We start from the raw sequence: 17,865 nt of genomic DNA on the forward strand, positions 1-17,865 counted from the left end.
ACTGACAGTGAAATGGACATGAGAGAGCCTTCTGGAGTTCTATGTTTTGATCTGGGTGGTGCTAAGAGAGTACAGACACATGAACATACACCAAAACTCACACTTACAATTTACACTTTGCATTTATGCCACAATTAGAAACCTTCTCAAAATGTTCTTTTCTCAAATTTCACCGCTGAAATTTCCCTCTAACTGTATGCACTAAAATAAAAAGTATGCTACCCAACTTACCTCTCCCATTAACTCCTTGACAACAGGCACCACTCCATTGTCTTTGGTAAAGCCCTGGTATGACATATTCCTGGCCGCTCTCTGGGTGCAAATGAATATATCACCATTCGCCGTCTCAAACCCAATGTACTTCATATCAGGGCGAACCCAACAGTTTGTCTGTCCAAACATGGTCTCAGGTCTAAGAGTAGCAGCTACCAAGAAGACATTTTTTCCTTTCAGGCCACTAAGCAGAAAAACACATATTGATGTAAAAGAATGTTGTACATTTATTAACACAACAAGGTGATAGTGCAGAAAAGATACAGTCAATAACTCCTTGGCAAACCTACCTTAATTTGGATGGGTAAGGCTCAAGCACTTTCAATTTGATTAAAGTATACTCCTGAGGCCCAACACCCTAAACAAGTAAACAGAACAAAACTTGAGGCGGAAACAACTTGGATTAAACCTACTAAGCTATGTGAGAAATCTGTATCACATTTCCAAGATGGGTTCTTATTGTCAGAATTCTTTCCTCTATACCCATCCTCCTTGTGGAAGCCTAATGTGTAAGAAGTGATCTGGGAGACCACCCTCCCACCCAAACCACACCACACCAGAACTAGCAAAGACAACCCAGACTCCGCTGAGTAAGGATGCTTTGCTGAGAGCTCCCTGGAGAGGAGCCGGAGTTGGGGGGGGGGGGGGGGGCGGGCTTGGGGGGAGTGGAGTTAGAAGATAGTCACAGAGCAGGCATATGCTAGACCAGGGGTCAGAGGGTGTACACTCTAAACCCAGCTTTGGCCCTTACTAATGGCTTGTCCCAAGAGAGTCACATTCTCTCTAACCCTTTGTTTCCTCATCGGCAAAATAACTATGCTATGCCTCACACAGGATTGTCCAAAGGACCACATAATATATAGAAAATGCTTTGAAAAATTATGACATAGTACTGAACTGTAGGATATTACTACCACTGACTATACAAAAGCACAACATGGTCATAAAGAGGGCTTTCTGGACTCTTTCAAATCTTTCAAACCTGTTCAACATTCAACACATAAGTTACATTACTTCAGAATAATTTTTGATTCTGAAAAGCAGTTACATTCAAATATGTTCAGAGGTAGTAACAAAGAATGATATACTCAGAGAAGCTCCTAAATTCAAATTCTGATATTGTTGACTTGCTGTGTCAAGGCTTTAGGCAAATCACTCAGCCTTGATTCACTAAGGAATAATGTTACTAATGTGCCCTCCAGGAATGTACAGTAAACTGATGTCATTCATAGCTAGAAGTGCTTTGGTAATAGGCAAATAGGCACGTGATCAAAGCAAGTGTAAATGGAATCTGTATACCTTAGTTAGCCACATATCTCATTACCTCTCCCCACACTCTTTTTTTGAGGAGAATATTCTATTCTCCAGGCAGTACTAATGAATAACACTGAGAGCATGTTAAAAGACAGGTTCCTGGGGTCCTAATCCCTGAGCTTTTGGTTCACATTTTGGACCAAGAATGTGCTTTTCTATCACAAGTTGAGGCAGCTGGCCCCAAGACCACTCTTGGAGAAGCACAGTGCTAGACAAGTTGCAGGTAGCTGTACCTGTCATGACATCCTGCCTCCCTCAACACAGCCATTAGAGAATCAGAACTAAGTTATGCAGCACTTGAATAGTTATTTTCTGTTTCTAATCTAGCTGTTAAACTCTGTGGCCAGATAAAGATTATTATAATAGGCACTCTATGTCACAAATAATTACCTCTCCAGTTTGTCTGTCATGATCCATACAAGGTTGTCCATCTTTTGGAGAATAAATGGTATACCTAAAAAATAGTGACAAGTATTATAATACACAAGTTTTATCCTAAGAGATTTCCCAATATTGATCCTACCATGTTATTATATTTCTTCTAATTAAAACAGTTTAACTGAAGAAATACCTACTTCTATTATTTATGACTTTATGGGTAGTTCTATTGCAAACCTAATTAAGTTGTAAATCTTGCCCTTCTTTTTCTTTAACATTTTAAAAGAATGGGCTTATTAGAAAAAGGGAAAGAAAAAAAGGCACCTGCATGGTCACAAGTAGGCAGAGATCTGCTGTGGCTGCTTTGCAAAGGAAAAAGGTTTGTGAAAAGAAATGACTGCATAGTCACAGCAGAAAAAAGAGCTGCCAAACCGTGCTTATTTAAAGTTTTTCTGGGCCTCCCCGGAGGCGCAGCGGTTGATCGCTGGGCTGTGAAGCTGCCCGCAGCCTCTGCAGCGCTGGTTCGATCCCCGGCCGCCGGGTGAGGGTCCGACATGGCACAACAGACCTCTCCTGCTGCCCACTGCTCCCCTCAGCAGTGTACTTCGTCAATCTGCCTGTTCTGCTCCCTGCTCTGGCTCTGGTGAATTCTCTCACCCTCCCGCGCTTCTGACTGTACCCAGTGCTTATATAAATAAATAAATAAATCTTTTTAAAAAATAATTAAGTTTTCTGTCTTCATGAAAGGTAGTACCATGAGAAAATATACATTGAGGGCCTCCCTAGTGGTGCAAGGGGTTCAATCTCAGCACTATAAAGCTATCCCCAGCGAGGGAACTACCCACATGGTGCAGCAGACCTCTCTTGTCTCACCCGCTGCTCCCCTCAGCAGTGTATTTCAGCCAGCCCACCTGTTCTGCTCCCCACTCTGTGTCCAGTGAGTGCTCTCACCCAACCCTCCCCCACACCTCTGCCCTACACCCCAGCTCTTGTAGGCATAAATAAATCTTTTTTTTTAAGATTTTTTTTATGCATACAAGAACTGGGGTACAGGGGTCTCCCCTGTGGCGCAGCGGTTGAGCACTGGGTTGCAAAGCTGCCCGCAGCCTCTGCAGCGCCGGTTCAATCCCCGGCTGTTCCCCGGCCACCGGAGGAGGGTCCTACATGGCGCGCAATCCTCTCCTGCCACCCACTGCTCCCCTCAGCAGTGTACTTCAGTCTGCCTTCTCTGCTCTGCGCTCTGGCTCTGGGGAATTCTCTCACCCTCCCGCACTTCTGACTGTACCCAGTGCTTGTATAAATAAATAAAAATAAACCTTTAAAAAAAGACCTGGGGTACAAGCCAGAGGTGGGGGAGAAGGCGGGTAAGAGGATCCACCAGAGACAGTGGGGAGCAGAACAGGCAGATTGACTGAAATACACTGCTGAAGGGAGTAGCGGGCGAGACAGGAGAGGTCTGCTGCACCATGTGAATTGCCCCCTGGCCTGGAATCGAAGTTGTGCTCCAGAGGCTGCGGATAGCTTCATAGGTTGCGTCTCAATCCCTTGTTCCACCGGGGAGGCCCCTACATAAATAAATCTTTAAAAGAAAATGCTCATTGACCTTGGCTTCGTGATAGTAAACTAAAGAGTATAAATAAATATAAAATCACTTATGAAATACAAATAGTTTTAAATTAATCCATATAATCAAGGGGAACTTTTAATTTATAGAACAAAGGATAAACAAAATTACAAATAAAATTATTATTTTACTTCTTGGCTAGGAATTCTGGACAGACTCTTCAGTGAAATCATAAAAGCCAACACTCCTATTCTCCCTGGTACTATTTGTTACAAACACTGAGCAGCTCAGAGAAATGAAGACACTGGCAAGACAAGAAGGAAACTAAAGGATACAAAAGAACAAAAAGGGAAAAAAATCATAAAGGGAAAGGACAATGAGAAAAGTAGGCTGTGGGGCACTGACTTACGATGCAGGAATTACATGATGTATGCTTATTATAGTGAAAGACAACAAACTTACCGTTTCCCAAATTTAATTTTGCTTCTCTCTCTTAATGTTAAAAACTGCCACCTGACAAATGAATCATAATAAGGATTAACATCAGTGGTGATGAAGGAACGACGCCAGTCTACCTACAGGAGAAAGGAAAAGGTAATCTTTAAGAAATTTGTATAGTCTCTGTGTATGAGAATTTCCACACAGCAATTATTTATTCTTTATTTTTTATTTTCCAACTTAGAATTATATCAACTATCGAAAGAATAAATTTTGAAGTTCCACCTATTCAGGATATATCACAATTACATTGATTTTGTGTTTAATATGTTTTTAAACAGACACACTTATGGGGCCTCCCTGGTGGTGCAAGGGGTCAAGAAACAACCTATGAGGCTCACCGCAGCCACTACAGCACAAGTTCGATCCCCAGTCAGGGAGGCTGACCTCACATGGCACAGCAGACCTCTCCTGACTCGCCCGCTGCTCCCCTCAGCAGTGTATTTTCGGTCAATTCACCGGTTCTGTTTCCCACTCTGGTGAATCCTCTTACCCCCCACACCTCTGGCCTGTACCCCAGTTCTTGTATGTATAAATAAATCTTTAAAAAATAATAAAGTAAAAATAAAAAATTAATTAAGAAGTCCAAATCACAGGTAATCATATAAATGTAAATGTGTTCCTTCATATTTTCTTAAAATATTAGGGTGATGGTCATACCTTCAAACCCATTCTCTTCAGATCCTGAATAGCCAGTGGTGGGAAGTAATCAAGCCAATGTTCTGCTTCAGAAAATTTGACAATCTCTTCATCAGACAGCCCAAGGGATCTCATAATACCCCACTGGTATTTAGAAGATCCAGCTTTAGCAGCAGCTTTACTCTGAAAATAACCAGCAAAAACAAATTCATCAAAGAACAAACCACCAACAAGTTAACAATTTTAAGTGAATAATTCCATCTGCTCATTTTCTTAAATTCTAAAACAATGTTACTGATGTCAGAACACTGCAGGCATTAGGAGAGTCTATCTTGTCTGCCACGCTGTAGAGTCTGATACCCACCAGGATTCTAATACCAAGAAAAACTAAATAGGTGGAGCCATTAAAGAACTTTCATCAGGGCCTCCCCTGGTGGCACAGGCAGTTGAGCGCCACACTGTGAAGCTGTCCACAGCCTCTGCAGCACCAGTTTGATCCCGGCTGGCCAGGGAGATACCCACGTGGTGTGGCAGACCTTTCCTGTCTCGCCCACTGCTCCCCTCAGCAGTGTTTCAGTCCATCTGCCTGTTCTGCTCCCCACTCTGTCTCTGGTGAATTCTCTCACCTTCACCCTCCCGCGCCTCTGGCCTGTATCCCAGTTCTTACATAAATAAATAAATCTTTTAAAAAAAAAGACATCAGTATCAAATACTTCCTGGTATGATGCACTGAAGAGGACACATTGCCTCTCAATCTACTTACAAGAAAGCATTAAACAAACCCACACTGAGGGACATTCTATAAATAATGTGACTAGTAGTCTTCAAAAGTGTCAAGGTCATGGAAGACAAAGACAAGAGACTAAGGAGACAATGACAACTAAGTGCAAGGGCCTCCCCGGTGGCGCAGCGGTTGAGCGCTGGGTTGCGAAGCTGCCCGTGGCCTCTGCGGCACCGGTTCGATCCCCGGCTGCTCCCCAGCCACCAGAGGAGGGTCCCACATGGCGCGCAGACCTCTCCTGCAGCCCGCTACTCCCCTAAGTAGTGTACTTCGATCCTTATGCCTGTTCTGTTCCCTGCTCTGGCTCTGGTGAATTCTCTCACCCTCCCGCGCTTCTGACTGTACCCAGTGCTTGTATAAATAAATAAATAAATCTTAAAAAAAAAAAAACACAACTAAGTGCAATGTGGAATCTTGGATTGGTCCTTGGAACAGAAAAAGACCATTAGCAAAAACATCGATGAAATCCAAATGATGTTTGTATTTTGGTAAACAGTATTATTCAAATGTTAATTTCTTAGTTTTGGCCAATGTACTATGGTTATATAAGATGTAGCATTAGGGGAGCTGCATGAAAATTATAAGATAACTCCATACTATCTTGCAATTATTCTATAAGTCCGAAATTATTTCAAAATAAGGAGGGGGGAAAAAGGCAATCAAATAGTCAGAAAGATAATTTTTGGCTTTGTTATCTTTTAGAAATTACCGTATACATTTTATGTGCCAGATACTGCACTAGAACTGGGAATGCACATATAAACTAGACAACTATTAAATTTCAACCAAGATAAATATCATCAATCACCAAACCTTTTTCCCTTTAGCTTTATCCTTAATTATTATGTCCTCTGTTTTAGCACTGATTTCTTCCTCTTCCTCTTCTTCATCTGGAAAATCAGGGGGGCAACCATATAGCTCTATTTCTCTTTTCAACTTATCAGCACATGCCTGTAACAAACACAACATTAAAGATAATGAAATTCAAAATTCAAGGCAGAAATGATTTGACCTTTTTGCTTCTATGGCCAACTATAATTGACTGCAATTTTTGTAATACATTTATACATGTTTGGATCATAGAAAATGCAAAGGATACAACTCACATATGCCTCAAAATGTACTGATTTATGAATTAGTATTTTACTTCATTTACTCAACAATATTTATTCAAAACCCTGAGTACTCAGTATACATCTGATATGTTAGGCAGTACTAGTACAAAGAGATATAAGATATCATGTGTTATCATTTTGAATAATAGTAACACTAGTAATAGCATTTTTCAACTGAAAGATTACTGTCAAACTATAAATAATTATCACAAGACTGTCAGTTAGATAAGTATTAAATTAGAAAATAAACACTGAGAGATGATTTATCCACTTCATAAAGTTAGTGAGCAACAGAACTAACACATAATTCTAAACGTTCCATACCACATTTTCTCATTGTATTATAATGAGCCTGCTATCAGAAACAAAGATGACACCAAGTACCCAATATTAATGTTAGGAGAAAATTACAAATATAGAATTGTAAATTTTAAAATAGGAGGGGACTATTCTATGCAGAGGAATTTCAGTTAAAAAATGATGAAAAAGGGGCCTCCCTGGTGGCTTAGGAGTTAAGTCTCAGCACTACCACCATGAAGGACCTCCCAAGGCAAAACGGCCTGCGTTTGATCCCTGGGCAGGGAGCTGAGCCACATGGTGCAGCAGACCTCTTGTCTTGCCCACTGCTCCCCTCAGCGGTGTATTTCAGTCAATCCACCCATTCTTCTCCCCACTCTGTCTCTGGTGAATCCTCTCATGCCCCCAACCCTGTACCTCTAGCTTACACCCCAGCTCTTCTTTTTTAAAAGATTTATTTATGTCTACAAGAACTGGGGCACAGGCCAGAGGTAGGGGGTGAGAGGATTCACCAGAGACAGAATGGGGAGCAGAACAGGCAAATCCACTGAAATACACTGCTGAGGGGAGCACCAGGCGAGTAAGGAGAGGTCTGCTGAGCCATGTGGGCAGCTCCCTGGCCGGGGATTGAACTCCTGCTGCAGTGACCACGGACAACTTCACAGGTTGCATCTTAACCCCTCGTGCCACCAGGGAAGCCCTGCACACCAGTTCCTCTACACAAAAATAAATAAAATAAAAATCTTACAATAAAGGAGTAATTCTTTTAAAAAAAAATGAAGAATGACACAAATAAAAAGTCACCATTTTGGGCCTCCCCAGTGGCGCAGGGGGTTGAGCGCAGTGCTGTGAAGCCATCCGCAGCCTCTGCAGCACTGGTTCGATTCCCAGCCGGCCAAGGAGATTTCGTTCTGCTCCCCACTTCTGTCTCTGGTGAATCCTCTCACCCTCCCGCACCTCTGGCCTGTACCCCAGATATTGTTTAAACAAAAAATAAATCTTTAAAAAAAAAAGTCACCATTTTACAGCTACCGAAGCAGAGTAACTGCTGGATTACTATGAACCAGATATTTAGAGGCTCCCAACTACATCCCACAAACTACTTTTTAGTAAGAAAAGAAAAAGTTACCTTTAGAATGAAGAAATCTGGTAATTTCTTAATGTAATTTCACTAAAGTGGGACAAATTGACCCTATATACCTTTTGATGTTATACAATGGGAAATTTATATCACCCCAACACAGTATTATTGTCAAAATCTAGTCACGAGGCATCACGAATAAAACAATCAAATTATAGGACATTCTACAAAAGAAGTAGTCAAGATTCTTCAAAGATGTCAGTGTCACAGTAAACTAAAAGATGCTAAAAAAGAACTGATAACCGGGTCTCCCTGGTGGCGCAAGGGGTTAAGCACCACACTATGAAGCAATCCACAGCCTCTGCAGCACAAATTCGATCCCCGGCCAGCCAGGAAGAAACCCACATGGCGAGGCAGACCTCTCCTGTCTCGCCTGCTGCTCCCCTCAGCAGTGTATTTCAGTCAGTCTGCCTGTTCTGTTCCCCACTGTCTCTGATGGATTCTCTCACCCCCTGAATCTCTGGCCTATACTCCAGCTCTTGTATGCATAAATAAATAAATCTTTTTTTAAAAAAAAAAAAAGAACTGATAACCAAATGCAATATCTGATCCACAAAATCAAAAGTAAAAAATTGCCAGAAAGGACATTTTGGGACTAGACATAGAATAAAGAAAGATATAAAGAAAGATATTATATCAATGTCAAATTTCTCAGAAGGGATGATGGGACAGTAGTGATATAGAAAACGTCCTTGTTCTCAAAGGACACATGCTAAAGCGCTTAGGACTGACAGTCATGTCTGCACCTAATTGTCAAGTTCACACAAAAAGGGTGTAAATTTAGTAAACATTTGTGGCAAGATGGATATTAAGGACCTGGTATCCATAAATGAAAGGTATGTGGTTTATTCTATTTACTATTCTTTCACCTTTTCTTTAGCTTTGACATTTTTCAAAATAAAAGACTGGTGACTAAAGAAAAAGGGGAGTTAAGCTTCCTAACCCTATTACATTTAGAGAATACTTTCAACTCTAGTTTTTGACCCATTCTTCTTCAAAATTTATTTCTAATACAAATTTGCAATGAAAATTCTATAATTATGTAAACTAGTGGCAAAACAATAAAAGGAGAAAAGGAAAGAAAGTATGAAGATGATATCTGCAACAATGACCAAAATAGACGCTCATTACATTAAGCCAACATTTTATAAATGTCACAAATGCACAAAATACTATATTTTACTTGCTAGGGGTATTATCTAATTATAAAATAGAGGGATGAATGAACACTATAATAAATTCAACACATTTCAAAAAACACTTTAATATATACAGCAGTATTTGAAAATCCTATTTCAGGGCCTCCCCGGTGGCGCAGTGGTTGAGCGCTGGGTTGCGAAGCTGCCCGCAGCCTCTGCAGTGCCGGTTCGATCCCCGGCTGCTCCCCGGCCACCAGAGGAGGGTCCCACATGGCGCGCAGACCTCTCCTGCTGCCCGCTGCTCCCCTCAGCAGTGTACTTCGGTCCTTCTGCCTGTTCTGCTCCCGCTCTAGCTCTGGTGAATTCTCTCACCCTCCCGCGCTTCTGACTGTACCCAGTGCATGTATAAACAAACAAACAAAATAAATAAATAAAGCATGCCTCTATAAAAAAAAAAAATATAAAAAAAAAAAAAAAAAAAATCCTATTTCAAACTCTTGAATTGGATATTACTATCTGTTCCAAGCTACCAAGAGTAGAAACCAATCCCAAAAGCAATCTTACCTTAATAGGCATTCCAGTACAATGTAAACCAAAGGGAAACAGACAAACTTTTCCTTTCAATCTCTGGTACCCTACTGCAAACTACAGGGGGGAAAAATTAAATTTAAATTACAAATTTCAATACTAGATACAGCTTGCATCAAATCAGCTAGATGCTGACTTTTCACAAAGAATATCAGTTTAGTTTCCTCCTTAACCCCCTCCTTTAAAGCACAAGCTAGATTGTACATTTAATCCAAAATTCTAGTCCACTATAATTTTCATGTCTTTCCAGTAACCCAGAAATTACTTATGCACATGCATACTTCCCTTAGGCCCTTGTCTTTCTCTCTCTCTCTCTCTTTTTCTCTCTCTCTCTCTCTCTCTCTCTCTCTCTATCTTTCTCTCTCTCTCACATACACAGCATGTGAAAACTAAATATAAAAATTTGTAATTATACTTAAAGAATTCTTAATTCCTTAACAGGTAATAAAAGCTATAGATGCCATTTCTTAAAAACAGTACTTATTAAAGCTAACTACTTTAGTATTCATCTTAATAGTATTTATTAAAGATCCTCTATCCTAGTATATTAAACACAGACTTACCTCACATTTGGATAAAGAAAATGTGTGTCCCAAGTGAAGGCGCCCATTCATATATGGATATGGAAAGGTTACAAAGAACTTGCCCTTGCTGCAAAAAAAAAACATGTGAAAAAGAAGGTAATGAAAAGAAAATGGTATGTTCCTTTTAAAATGAGATGGTGAGATTCCAATAAATAATTAAGTTCTAGTAATTTAAAAGACATTTAAAATTAAATTCATAAATTCAGAATTCCAGTTTTCTAAAACTGGGCCTACTTGGTGGCTGAGGGGTTAAGTCTCAGTGCTATCACACTAGCACTGCTGTGGCCTGAGTTTGATCCCCAGCCAGGGAAATAACCCACATGGTGCAGCAGACCTCTCCTGCTTCGCCTGCTGCTCCCCTCAGCAGTACATTTCAGTAGATCCACCAGTTCTGCTCTCCACTCTGTCTCTGGTGAATCCTCTCACCCCTTGCACCTCTGGCATACACCCCAGTTCTTCTATGCATAAATAAATAAAATCTTAAAATTTTTTCATTAAAAAAGAAATAATCCTTGTAGTAAACAGTGGGTTGATTAACTTAAATTCCTGAGTTAAACTAAAATATTGAGCAAAGACAACAGACTGAAAAATGATTTTAAATACTCTGAACAAATCTAGCTTAATTTAATGTTTTACTGATTAACTGAGATTTCTATTCGCCATCTATATATAAAAAGCAATTCAAAGTCTCTGAACTCCAAATAAGTATTCTTTGTATTACATGATATGTAGTGAATTCAGTTAAAAAGCTGTTCATTGTGGGTTTTTTTCAATTTTTTTATTTATTTATGCATACAAGAGCTGGGTACAGGCCAGAGATGCAGCAGGGTGAGAGGATTCACCAGAGACAGAGTAGGGAGTAGGACAAGCAGATTGACTGAAATACACTGCTGAGGGGAGCAGCGGGAGAGACAGGAGAGGTCTGCTGGGCCATGTGGGTTGCTCCCTGGCCAGGGATTGAAATCGTGCTGTAGAGGTTGTGGATTGCTTCATAGTGCTGTGCTTAACCCCTTGTGCTACCAGGGAGGTCCTGTTCATTGCGTTTTATTCCTTTTTATGAATCAAGTACCTCTAACACAGACTACTATCAGGTATAATAAAATGAACACTTATTAATACAGCATCCAACTCATGAATCCCCTGAAGCTACCTGTATGCTCCTCCCCACTTTCCCACCAGAGAAAACCAGAAAACCAGAACCTTGTCACATAGCTCCAACCTAAATGCAAATTTGTCTGCAAATATGGACTTAATCATTTCTGCTCCACCCCCCTAAGAACGACTGGTCTTTTGTTGTGGAGGAGAAAAGGGAAGGAACAGGTATTGCATAGGCAATCTGTCATGGTTTTCCTCAAACAGTAGTCCTTATATGCATATTAGAATTGAAAACAGAGGCCTCCCTGGTGGCACAGGCGGTTGAGCGCTGCTCTGTGAAGCTGCCCGCAGCCTCTGCAGCGCCGGTTCAATCCCCACCAGCCAGCGAGGGTCCCACATGGCAAGCAGACCTCTCCTGTCTCGCCCACTGCTCCCCTCAGCAGTGTATTTCATCAGTCAGCCTGTTCTGTTCCCCGCTCTGTCTCTGGTGAATCCTCTCACCCTCCTGCGAATCTTGCCTGTACCCCAGTTCTTGTATAAATAAATAAATTAAAAAAAAAAAAGTATTGGTAATCTGAAAGAACTATTAAGGTTACGTGAGAATGTGCATGTAAAAAATGGCATATTTCCTATGGCCCTGGCATATTAAAAGGTATTCATCATTAGCTGCTATTATTATTATCAGTATATTCCCCTTAGTTCTGAGAGGCACATTTTTCTACATTTCAATATATCGGAAGTTGAGATGAAATGCACATATTATTAGAAAGCAGTTGGTTTTTGTTTTTCCCCAATGTCATATCATTATCTCTGGTTTATCTTACAATCAATGATCCTTAACATCAGGTAATATATACTTATGAGATAAGCTCTTCAAATACAGAAACACTTCAATTATTATCAAAATAACATGAATCTCTGGAAATTATTATCACAGTAACATGAATCTCTTGAATAAAATGAATTCTTTTTACCAGTAGGAAAACATCCTGCTTTATTTGTTTTCCTTTTTTTGTAAAGCCATATTTATTGAGGTAATGTTGATTTACAGCATAGTATATGTCACAGGGAAATAGGGTCACACCTCTGCAAATGTATATTATTTCACCACATCCACCACCAGTAATCTGCCTTTGCTTAAATAAGAAAATACTTTTTTTAAAACTTTGTACAGAAACAAACCCTTCAAGAATTCCATAGGAAAGAAAATATTAAGTGGAAGTCACCTCTTCCAGCCCATTTCAAACATTATAAATACAATCCTTTCCACAGAGCAGTTATGTATTAAAAGCCAATGGTATAAAAACACAATGTATAGAACATCACAAACTATTACTCACCTAGTCTGCTTCTCTAAATTAGATGCATTGACCTCAAACACTTTATCAGTATCCCATTTCTGTTGGATTTCTTTCTCAATCTTCTTCAAAAAGTCCACTTTGGCCGTTCCTTTTCTTTCCTATTGGATACAAAAGAGAATAATCCACGTTATTCTTCAGCAAACTTGTTCTTAAAAAAGGAAAAAGAACTGGGTTCCGAGAGAATTGAGCTGCTTACTGAGAGGTCCATTTTTCCATGGTTCTCTTAAAATTCAAATGAACAAGATTAAAAAGTTGGGCTGTTCCCATCAAACCTCAAATGAACGGTTAAAGAATCACTTAAATATGTAAAAAGTTTTTAAATACTTTTTTAAAATCAGATACTACAGGGCTTCCCTGGTGGCGCAAGGGGCTAAGACGCAGCACTATGAAGCTATCTGCAGCCACTGCAGCATGAGATCGATCCCTGGCCAGGGAGCTACCCACATGGCGCAGCAGACCTGTCCTTTCTTGCCCATTGCTCCCCTCAGCAGTGTATTTCAGTCAGTCTGCCTGGTCTGCTCCCCACTTTGTCTCTGGTGAATCCTCTCACCCTACGCACCACTGCCTACCCCCCTCTGTACAAATAAAATCTTTAAAAAAATAAAGTCTATACTCTTAAACTCTCACTCAGGGTCCATCTTGTCTCCTATTCTCTCTCAAACCAACCCCCCAATCTCATTGCCTTCAAGTCTCAGCTGATCACTTGTCTTGAGATGCCATTCTTATTGTGTTCTTAGCTACCAATATTTCCCTTACAGTAGCATTAATCACACAGTAGCATCAGCATGGCTGCCTTCCCACAGGACCATAGTGTGTTCATGATGGAGACTGTTATTTCTCATGATATCCTCACTGTCTAACTTATAGCTCTCAATAAATGTTTATTGAGTATTTAAAGATTTTTACAGTGCACAGTGACACACTGCCTGCTTTTTGAATATTGTGGCCATAAAGAAATAACATGGACAAGGACCTGGGTTGCATATTTGAATCAAAGTGCTAAGTAATTGGGACTCTTTCCTAAGAATTTCCACAAAACTAAGTGTGGCTGTGTATTTCCTTTTCCAAGAAAGAATATACCTCTGCATTCCTGCTACCAAAAACTCATGTAGGTCCTCGGCTCCTTTGCCCATTACTGCAAATCCTCTTCACAGGTAATCTGCCCCCAGACTCTAGTTCAATATAGGCTAATCCCTGTTTTCAATTCTAATATGCATATAAGGACTACTGTTCGAGGATAACCATGGCAGGTTGCCTATGCAGTATCTGTTCCTTCCCTTTTCTTCCTCCACAACAAAAGACCAGTCATTCTTAGGGGAGTGGAGCAGAGATGGTTAAGCCCATATTTCCAGACAAATTTGCATTTAGGTTGGAGCTATGTGACAGGGTTCTGGCAAAGGAGTTTTACACAGAAAATATATCGCTTCTGCATGACCCTTAAAACAGTCTGTACAACTCTTAAAAGTCAACTTAACCTGCACATACAGCAGGCACAGTGCCTAGGGTCTGCAATACTTTCAGGACTCAAAATAAATTTTAATTTGCTTTAAAATCAGAAAAACAAAGTAAACTTTTTATTTGGAAAAAAACTTTAATATTTAACATTAAGTATTTGTCTTCATGCCAACATAGTTTTAAAATACGTTTTAGTATTTTTTGCAGAGGGAGGGGACCACGAAGTCACAAGTATCCAGGACCACATGAGGCCTAGTTGTACCTCCTACCCTAGGGTGACAGGTCATAGGAAATCTCACTATGATTACTCAGTTCCTCTCTATTTTAACAAACTTGAGTTGACTTCCATTGCAGGCAACCAAATGATCCCGAAGTCATGTACCCAGTTGTGCTGTCAACTCCCGGCAGTAAGCACTTTACAAATCTTCTCTAGTCACTGCAGCACCAAATATAATGTCATAGACACCGAAGTTACATGACAAATATCTTTTGCCTAAGTATGGTGGGGGCTACCTGGTGGTGCAGGGGTTAAAAAAGCGCTATCAAGCTATCCACAGCCAGTGCAGCAGAGTTAGATCCCTAGCCAGGCAGGGAGCTGACCTACATAGCCCAGCAGACTTCTGCCTCGCCCGCTGCTCCCCTCAGCAGTGTATTCCAGTGTACCTGCCCGTTCTGCTCCCCACTCTCTCTAGTGAACCCTCTCACCCCCCTGCACCTCTGGCTTACACCCCAGTTCTTGTATGCATCAATAAATAAATCTTTAAAAAATAAATAAATATGGGTCTCCCAGGTGGTTGAGCAAAGCACTGTAAAGCTGTCTGCAGCCTCTGCAGTGCCGGTTCGATCCCCACTGGCCTTGGAGCAACCCACATGGCAAGCAGACCTCTACTGTCTCACCCTCTGCTCCCCTCAGCAGTGCATTTTGTCAGTCTACCTGTTCTGTTCCCCGCTCTGTCTCTGGTGGATCCTCTCACCCTCCCACCCATCTGGCCTGTACCCCGGTTCTTGTATAAATAAACTTTTAAAAATAATAATAATAAATAAATAAATATGATGTCCACTTTACAGAATATGAAAGCAAGAGCCTTCACAAATTACTTAATACTATGTGTTTCTTTTCACTGCACTGAGCATGCTAAATACACAAAAGTTCTTCTTTGAGGTTTCTGCTTCCCAGAAAAACTTGTTCCTCAAAACCTCAAAGGCCGATTGTAATGAAATCCGACACTGGTCCCAAGTCCCAAGACTTGTTGTGCAACCTTGAGCAGTCATTTGATCAATATGAGCCTCAATTTTTTCACTGGCTATTCAACTAGACAATTGGTTAATTTATTAGGGTTTATTTAAGTCAGAGTTCCTAAACTCTGACTCCTAAGTCAGAGTCCCTAAACTAGTGTCATTTTGGGTCGCATAATTCTTTGTCTTCAGGGACTATCCTATGCATTGTAGGGTATTTATGAGCATTCCCGGCTTCTACCCACTAGAAGCCAATAGCACACCAGTGGCCAAATGTTCTTGGGGACAAAATCATCCCCAGTAAGAGGCACTGGACTAAATCATAAACTTTTTCATACATTCACAGTATTCTGTAGTTCTTTAAACTTTTATGAGCATAACTTTATTTGATCTTATCAATAACCTTAAGTAGGCAGGCCAGTAATAATTGTTTCATGATGAAACTGAAGTTTATCATGCCAGCAAATGGTCAAGTTGGACAAAAACTCACACTGCCTATTTCTGCTTCTTGTTTCTCTTGCCATATCCTAGCTCTACCACTTACTTTTTTTTTTTTTTTAAGATTTATTTACTTATGCATACACGAACTGGGGTACAGGCCAGAGGTCTGGGGGGTGAGAGGATTCACCGGAGACAGAGTGGGGAACAGAACAGGCAGAATGACTGAAATACACTCCTGAGGGGAGCAGCATGTGAGTCAGGCAAGGTCTGCTGCGCCATGTGGGTTGCTCCCTGGCTGGGGAATGAACTCGTGCTTGCAGTGACTGCAGATGGCTTCATAGGTTGTGTCTTAACCCTTGTGCCACCAGGGAGGCCCCTCTGCCACTTACTTACCTGTAGAACCCTAGGCAAGTGCTTAACTTTTTGAAGTCTCCTTTCCTCTACCTGTCTATAAAATGGTGATAATTATACCTACCTCGTATTATTATTGTGAGGATTAAGAGATAATACAAAGGAAGGACTTAACATAGTATCAGTCCATGATGTAAATGCTCAATACACAAGTAACAAGACATTATGTGCTTTTTATTAAGCTGTGAAATGGCTTTGTGCTTATGTTTTAAGACAGCGTATCACTTTACACGTATATACAAGTGTGTTTGCGTAGCGTATATATGTAAAGCTTAGTGGTAAAATGGGAAAATGCCTGAAATTTGCTTAAAAGTGCTCCTGAGGGCCTCCCCGGTGGCGCAGCGGTTGAGCGCTGGGTTGCGAAGCTGCCCGCGGCCTCTGCGGCGCCGGTTCGATCCCCGGCTGCTTCCCGGCCACCGGAGGAGGGTCCCACATGGCGCGCAGACCTCTCCTGCCGCCCGCTGCTCCCCTCAGCAGTGTGCTTCGGTCCTTCTGCCTGCTCTGCTCCCTGCTCTGGCTCTGGTGAATTCTCTCACCCTCCCGCGCTTCTGACTGTACCCAGTGCATGTATAAACAAAAAAAAAAACAAACAAAATAAATAAATAAATAAATAAATAAAACATGCCTCTATTAAAAAAAAAAAAAAAAAGACTTTAAAAAAAAAAATAAATAAAAAAAAAATAAAAGTGCTCCTGAGCCATGGAGAGGGTCTGGAAGAGGTACATATGAAACAGTATCAGTCTTGAGCTGTCAATCACTGAAGTTGCCAATGCGGACATGGAAGAACATAATCATAATACTATTAAATCTACTTTATTTATTATTTAAAATTTCCAAAAGAAGGGGGGTGGGAATTGTATGGGACTACAACCAAGATGAAAATGCAAAATTGTGCAAAAATGAAAAATGGTGTAAAAAATATATAAAATTAAAAAATTAATAAAAATTAAAAAATAATAAAATTTCCAAAAGAAAAAGTTTAAAAATAATAATTTTTTTTAAGTTGGCTATTATCTTTATGACATCACCACCACAGGTTCCTTCTAAAATTCTGATATAGGGCCTCCCCGGTGGCACAGCGGTTGAGCGCTGGGTTGAGAAGCTGCCCGCAGCCTCTGCGGCGCCGGTTCGATCCCCGGCTGCTCCCCGGCCACCGGAGGAGGGTCCCACATGGCGCGCAGACCTCTCCTGCCGCCCGCTGCTCCCCTCAGCAGTGTTACTTCAGTCCTTCTGCCTGCTGTGCTCCCCGCTCTGGTGAATTCTCTCACCCTCCCGAGCTTCTGACTGTACCCAGTGCATGTATAAACAAAACAAACAAACAAACAAACAAATAAATAAATAAAACATGCCTCTATAAAAAATAAAATAAAATAAAATTCTGATATATAATTAAAAGGAAATGTGTCAAAAGCTCTATAAAATAAACAGCCCTGGGCCTCCCCGGTGGCACAGCGGTTGAGCGCCTGGCTGCAAAGCAGCCCACAGCCTCTGCAGCGCCGGTTCGATCCCCAGCAGCCAGCAAGGGTCCCACATGGCACGCAGCCCTCTCCTGTCT

The 17,865-nt window shown here is 41.0% G+C and overlaps 1 protein-coding gene across 3 annotated transcripts in view; it reads right to left on the reverse strand.

Annotated features, from left to right (window-relative positions):
* Window positions 1-10,356, reverse strand: part of LARS1 (leucyl-tRNA synthetase 1) — a gene marked incomplete at its 3' end in the record, with an annotated part of 52,117 nt that extends 41,761 nt beyond the window's left edge. Inside the window, exons 1-8 of one of the 3 annotated variants that reach the window (XM_084251910.1) lie at window positions 10,291-10,356; window positions 9,704-9,784; window positions 6,261-6,398; window positions 4,688-4,849; window positions 3,992-4,104; window positions 1,978-2,041; window positions 564-631; window positions 232-457 (exon numbers count right to left, since the gene is read on the reverse strand). In XM_084251910.1, coding sequence (XP_084108036.1) covers window positions 232-457; window positions 564-631; window positions 1,978-2,041; window positions 3,992-4,104; window positions 4,688-4,849; window positions 6,261-6,398; window positions 9,704-9,784; window positions 10,291-10,341 — 903 coding nt within the window. In that variant the 5' untranslated portion in view covers window positions 10,342-10,356. The remainder of the gene's footprint in view (window positions 1-231; window positions 458-563; window positions 632-1,977; window positions 2,042-3,991; window positions 4,105-4,687; window positions 4,850-6,260; window positions 6,399-9,703; window positions 9,785-10,290) is intronic. The other 2 variants (XM_084251911.1, XM_084251912.1) reach the window with 2 other exon arrangements.
* Window positions 10,357-17,865: the final 7,509 nt, after the last annotated feature.

This window comes from Talpa europaea, assembly GCF_964194135.1.
Source record: "Talpa europaea genome assembly, chromosome: 13".
Taxonomy (NCBI): domain Eukaryota; kingdom Metazoa; phylum Chordata; class Mammalia; order Eulipotyphla; family Talpidae; genus Talpa; species Talpa europaea.